At 46.2% G+C, this 7126-nt stretch overlaps 1 protein-coding gene across 1 annotated transcript in view; it reads right to left on the bottom strand.

Annotated features, from left to right (window-relative positions):
- Window positions 1-6417, bottom strand: part of LOC123504309 (autism susceptibility gene 2 protein homolog) — a 401373-nt gene extending 394956 nt beyond the window's left edge. Inside the window, exon 1 of the mRNA XM_045254727.1 lies at window positions 6003-6417. Coding sequence (XP_045110662.1) covers window positions 6003-6230 — 228 coding nt within the window. The 5' untranslated portion in view covers window positions 6231-6417. The remainder of the gene's footprint in view (window positions 1-6002) is intronic.
- Window positions 6418-7126: the final 709 nt, after the last annotated feature.

Here is a 7126-nt window from a genome sequence, read left to right as displayed (position 1 = left end):
TAAAGGTATAACTCAGCTCTCCTAGTCCTCCTCCTCTTCTTCTTCCTACCTCGCTCCCTACACCACCACCACCGCCACCACCACCACCACCCACGAGTCTTTCACAGAGGAGAGCTGAGGACGAGCCAGCTTTAAGTCCACGCCATGCTACGAGAGAGAGAGAGAGAGAGAGAGAGAGAGAGAGAGAGAGAGAGAGAGAGAGAGAGAGAGAGAGAGAGAGAGAGAGAGAGAGCTAGCATAGTGAATGATGAATCTTGTTAAATCCGGAGAGAGAGAGAGAGAGAGAGAGAGAGAGAGAGAGAGAGAGAGAGAGAGAGAGAGAGAGAGAGAGAGAGAGAGAGAGAGAGAGAGAGAGAGAGAGCAGGCGTGAGGCAGGTCCTGTGAGTCAACATTCTCACGGGTTTGAGTCAACATGGCCAGCACAACCCGCTGAAAATCGAATCTCCGTCGAGGAAGCTGCTCACACACCACCGCTGGACTGACGAAGTGGTGGTGGTGGTGGTGGTGGTGGTGGTGATGGTGGTGGTGACGGTAATGGTGATGTCGCTACCAACTCCCATGCATAGATATATAGATAGATAGATAGATAGATAGATGTGTGGTGGTGGCGGCAATGGTGTAGACCCGAGGCGACCCAGCCAGGCCCAGACCGTCCACCACTACCATCACCACCACCACCATCACTACGGCCGCCGCACCCAACCAACCCACCTCCTAGCCCTCACTCACCCTCTATCTACCTACCCATCCACCTACCCACCCGTTATGGCCGTGTAGGGCTGCCAGTGGAGACCCTTTATACAGAGAACACGCAGTATGCTACAGCACCAACAACTATATACAACAACAGCAACAACAGCAACTACTACTACTACTACTACTACTACTACTACTAGTACTACTATTACTACAACTACAACTACTACTACTACCACTACTGATATTACAAGAAGCTTCACTTAATCTCAATGAGTCGTGTAATCATTCTTGTCAACCTGTTAACCTCTCTCTCTCTCTCTCTCTCTCTCTCTCTCTCTCTCTGAAGGGTAGAGAAGTTGCATTTTTTGCCACCTCTCCCAGTCTGGAATCTTTTCTTTTTTTTTACCTTTCTTTCATTTTTTGGTCCACTTACAAACTACGAGGTGCAATAAATCCCAATACAGCTACAACAAAACTAACTACCGCCACGAGACCAGACGTAACCAATTAGCGAGCCTGCGCACACGCACACGTACACGCACACACGAAAGGGAACAATTTAAAGATTAGTTATATATAAAAATAACACGAGAGAGAGAGAGAGAGAGAGAGAGAGAGAGAGAGAGAGAGAGAGAGAGAGAGAGAGAGAGAGAGAGAGAGAGAGAGAGAGAGAGAGTAATTTCCAGAAGCTACACAGATTACATCAAGTTACAATATTGCCAGCAGTAGTTGAATGTTGCATTAATGTTCTGCTTCTCAGACTGAAGGTAAAGCGATAAATTAATAAGGAAAGGCAGAAGACTGGAAGACAGAATACAGATAAATCAATAATCCAATCACCACATTAATGAATATGTGAATAACACACATAAAACACCCAAAGGCAAATTGTAATAACCTTTCTACATCTGATTGTAAACTGCAGCTGTTCACTAATAGGGTAAACAAGGATATTGGGTACATAACATCTTTGCTGATAGAACCCACATAAACACACACAACTTCCACAGCCACACTGCTCACCACACACCCACACACACACACATGTCTAGTCTACACACCACAGCAAATACCAGGCACCACAAATACACCATTCACACACCTATCAATCCATACATGCTGACTGTTTAAGATAATCCATATTTCACACCAACTAATCTTCAAAAACACCCAAAAAATTGCTACCCTGATAATCTTATATAGAAGCCACGCCACCAAGCCAGCTGTCACTCACTCACTTACTCCCCACACTCATTAATTCCTAGAGTGGCTGCTTGGCTACCTCCCTCCCTCCCACCCTCGTCCATTCTGGCCCTCTCCAGCCCTCCACGCCACTTCCCGCTGCGATAAGTGCAGTGTTCCGAGGGGGTAAGGTTGTGAGAGGTCATCATGCATGCTCCATCAGCCTTCACTCCTAAATCGAACCACTCAACGCATGGCAAGAATGAAATGCAACGTAAATATTCTCCCTCTTTTTCTCTTTTCATTATATTTATTTTTAGTTATTTACTTTTTTTTGCTCATGTTCTATCCTCTCTTCCATCCTTCTTCTGTCTATCTCCTCTATTCCTTTCTTTCTTTTCTCTCTTCTATTCCTTCCTTCCTACCTCTCTTTCCTCTGCTTCTCTCTTCTATTCTCCCTCTTTTTCTCTCTTCATTTTTTTTTTTTTTTGCTCATGTTTTCGATGCATGGCGGGACAACTCAATACAGGTTAATATTAGAGAGGGAACACCTGGTTTCAATCACATTTACTATTAAAACGAGGTGCTTGTGTGGGGTGAAGGCGCCTCGCAGGAAGGTAGGTGATTGGTAGCGTTCAAGGAATAAGGAAGCATAAGTAGGTAGTATTTTCTTGTGTGGTTCTGGGAGTGAGACTCTCTGCCTCAATCAACTACAATACTCCACAATGCACTCTTCATTATGCACTAGGTAAACCAACCCCCAATACCGCTGTTACTTTCAAATATGCATGACAGTAATCAATAAGTTTCCTAAATGTACTAAATGTAAGCTACACACACACACACACACACACACACACACACACACACACACACACACACACACGTACACACACACACTACACTATCCATCATGTCATTAATATTCTCTCCACTAAAAGCTTTTCTTTCTCCCATTTATTCATTCTCCCAGGAACTTGAGTATTGTATATAATTCAAGACGCACCACGGCCGAGTCTTACCCTCACAATTATCATAAAAACACTTCTGGGTACAGCCACCTGACGAGACGAAAGGAAGGGACACCAACATTAACTAACTCCTGCCGCTAAACTTTTGTTAAACTGATTAAGACCAAGTATCTGTTGGCGTCCAAGATTGAATGTTTACAAAAATAGAATGAAACTAAATAATATCCTGAGAGAGAGAGAGAGAGAGAGAGAGAGAGAGAGAGAGAGAGAGAGAGAGAGAGAGAGAGAGAGAGAGAGAGAGAGAGAGAGAGAGAGAGAGAGAGAGAGAGATGTCCACAATTTACATATACATGCACTAAAGCCCCCACATAAAACACGGCTTGCAACTTGCTAACTTCTGTGCCTGAGGGAGTCAAACAGACTTACTACGCAAGCCTGACGCCATGTAACCTTCATAAAAAATTTTAATTAGCTGCAGCGCTGCTTATATTTGTGCTAAATATTAATATACTACTGCAAGGCTGACACGGCGTGAAGCTTTCATAAACAATTATAATTAGCTGTAGTAATACTCTCCTGCATTATTCGGATCTACTGCTTCATACTTGTCGCCATTAAAGCTAATCTAATCTATCTTTGGATCACGAGAGAGAGAGAGAGAGAGAGAGAGAGAGAGAGAGAGAGAGAGAGAGAGAGAGAGAGAGAGAGAGAGAATTAACAAAAACTAAAATAAATGGAAAATAATAGAAATACAATAAAAAATCACATGAATGAAAAATAAAATCGAGAGAGAGAGAGAGAGAGAGAGAGAGAGAGAGAGAGAGAGAGAGAGAGAGAGAGAGAGAGACGTAACATTAATCCTGCAACTTTCCCCCTCTTCACACCAAGGCTGAGGAAGTGAAGAGGAGCACATAATGAAGGCCAACGACTCTCTCTCACTAAATAAACACGTCAGCAAAATTAAAACCTCAGCAGATACCCAATCAACAGCATCCAGATTGTCGTAGGTTATCAAGATCATGAGTTTATCGCACTAGAAACGAAAGTAATACTAACAGAACTGCCATGAACGTTGTCTTCCTGCAGGGCGAGGCGATACCACAACAGTATTCAGAGATTCCTTGCTCTCTCATTACGATAATTTTTCTAAGGCCACAGAGACGACTAGCCGGGTTTTCAAGACAGTTTCTCCTTTTAATAAACTAGAAATCTTGCCAATCCTTAACCATAACTATAAAAATACCCTTAAAACACGAGTATTTTTAACTGGAGCCTTTGGAAAGCAGTGATGGTGAGAGAGCAAAGCGTTTCAAAATATGGGTTTACACTAAAAACATACTCTGTCACTCATATCATATACCAGGAAGGAGAGAGAGAGAGAGAGAGAGAGAGAGAGAGAGAGAGAGAGAGAGAGAGAGAGAGAGAGAGAGAGAGAGTAAAATGTGCATCAAGGCTCAGGAAATCATAAAAATAAAAAAAGATGGCAGCGTCAAGACAGCAGCCAGAGAAAGAATGAATAAAATAAACACATAAATAAAAGACTGGGAGTGTGGATAATTACTCTCTCTCTCTCTCTCTCTCTCTCTCTCTCTCTCTCACATTCATGCTGTGGTTCTGAGCGTCAAGGCAACACGTGGCATCTGACAAAGGCGTTATCAGCACTAGTAACGTTATCGCTGACGGCCGGTGCGGACAGATGACGGCTGGGTTACTACATCCACTGACAGCTCGCATCTCAAGTGGACGTCAGGGCTTCACCACACACTATCTTGCCTGACATTTATGCGCTGATCCCGATACACAACACTGCCTACACGCTGCCCGGAATGTGCCTCTACCCCACGTAATACATATATACATGCTACATTATATTACCTTTACTCTGGTTGTGTGTAGGATTAATAATGCAATGGAAACTCGTATTATTCTTAAATGCGATTTGTTGGGATCTCTCTCTCTCTCTCTCTCTCTCTCTCACGCTTGTAAAAATTGAGTCCTTCCATGCGTGCAACATTTTATCAATTATATTTTTCACAGAAGCAATGAAAAACAAACTCCCACACACTGTCACACTAAGCACGGTTATTACTTTCCACCAAATTCCCTCGCAACATTACACGCAACATAACAAACGTCAAAGATCAGATTTACTGCTTCAAACATACGTCCCTTGCGCCTCGTCCCGTGTCTACAACTTTTTCTACAACATAAAAGCTTGCGCCGTTATTTAAAGAGGGCCCAAAAATAACTATTTCCACGGCCGACACCCCGCTCGCCATGCCTCTCCTCTGATATTTTGTGGCAGAACAGCTCCGCGTCATGGGGAACTAAACCATTTAGCCGTTCATCTATTTACAAATATCTTGTGCTGGGAGTGTTGCATGAAGGTTTGACACACAAAGGGATTATCCACCGCCCTCTGCCGCACACTGCACTGCCTCTCTCATGCCACGGTGTATCTTTACAACATTTATTTGTTCATTATCATTTTTACAGAAGGAAGGCACACACTGGGCGTGCTAATCAACACAGCTTCCTGCCCTTCCACGCTCGCTGCAGCCTGCCCTCCACCTATCTCTCTTCCTCTCACTACAGCTGGCTCTTCGGCCTCCTCCTCGCGCCAGGAAATCGTTACACCAAAAGGCAATTTCTCACGAGGCAGCATATTAGTAAAAATTACGTCCCACGCCGAGGTTCATTATTGACAATTACTTTTATATATTAATTGGTAATTATGTTTTCCGACCGACGCCCAATTTACAGTAAACAGTGTAAGTGTGGCCAGGGCGCCCCCACCACCTCACGCCGCCCCTGGCCGCGCACACCCACACGGGGCGGCGGTGGGCCGGCGGCGTACACGTCGGCGTGCTGCGGCAGCATGTGCGGCAGTGCTGTGATGCAGGGAGGCGGCGGCCGCGCGGATTCCACCCTTGTGACACCTGGGCGGAGGGCGGAGGGTGGCGTGCCGCGCGCCACCATTGTTCCCCAGCACCACGTTCCCCACTCCAGCACCGCCCGTGTTGCACCCCACCCCTGCCCGCCGCCCTGCCCGGCCTGCCCTGCGTGGGGCGGCCTCAGGAGGCGGGCCGGCCCCTGCCGCCCTGCCGCCCTGCCACCCTGGCCACCACGCTGCTGCCTCCATTCACTCACCTCTAAGTCCTCGTAGTTCTTGAAAGCGAGAAAAGCGAAGCCTTCCACCACGTCCTCTTCAAAAAGCGGCTCCTTGTTCTTCTTCCTAGGCCGCGGCGGCTTGGTCCGTACCCGAGGAACACTCTCCTCACAGCTATCCTCCGAAGCCTTGGCGCTCTCCGAGATCTCGGCCCTCATTTTTAGAGCTCTCTCTCGGCGTCTGCGGTTACTCTTAGCCTTCTCCTCCATCTTACTTCACATAGCACTTATTTCCGTTGCACCCACTTCTCTCCACAACAGGCAGCTCACACTGCATAACCTCAACACACACTCGCCTCACTGCAACACTTAATAAAGCAGCAATACAAGCAAACCGAGGGACACCGCCACACAACTAAGACCTCCTAATGGCGGCGACAAAACTGAGCCGCGGTGCGTCCTGCACCCAACACACATCCTCCGCCGCACTAACTAGTCCGCGCGCACACCCAGACCCACCACACACTCCCTACATTTTTCATTTTCAGCTATCTACACCGCATTTATATATCGTATTTTCTATAAAATAAGTCACAAAACAGTATTTGAAAGCTAAGAGATGCCAGATTCGATGGAGATTACAATACTTGCGATAATTTCAAATATCCTAATATTTACAAACAAAGCGTGAGTAGCATTCCATGTGCAACCCTTTACATACATCATATCTCTTTTATTTAAACTAAGATACAACGCTAAGAGAAGGATGTTAAAGCAAGAGAAGTTAGCGCGAGGAAAGATATCAGCTGTGAGCGAGGTTGAGGAGTGGTAGTAGTGGCTGGGAGGGAGGATGGGAGGTATGAAGGACTGGTGGGGGGGGAGTGGGGCTGAGGTACGGCCAGCAGCTCCCACCCGAACCACCACCACCACCACCACCACCCGAACCATCCGCCCCTCTCTACCTCCTCCTCCTTCTCCTCTTCCTCCTACCCGTGCGGACCTTCCCTCCTCCTGCCTCCGTTCTCAAGACCTCACGTAGTCAATATTTTTCCCCCTATCTAATTTTCCATTGAATGGGTTTCCGGGCAAACAAGATTTTACTTTTCTTACTTGCGCTTCCATTACACGTGGGACTGTCAATATGTATTAACTTGTTGCTCTTTGTG

Source organism: Portunus trituberculatus, chromosome 15 (assembly GCF_017591435.1).
Source record: "Portunus trituberculatus isolate SZX2019 chromosome 15, ASM1759143v1, whole genome shotgun sequence".
Taxonomy (NCBI): Eukaryota; Metazoa; Arthropoda; class Malacostraca; order Decapoda; family Portunidae; genus Portunus; species Portunus trituberculatus.
The sequence above is the reverse complement of the archived record's forward strand: the minus strand, read 5'-3'. Positions and strand labels throughout refer to the sequence as shown.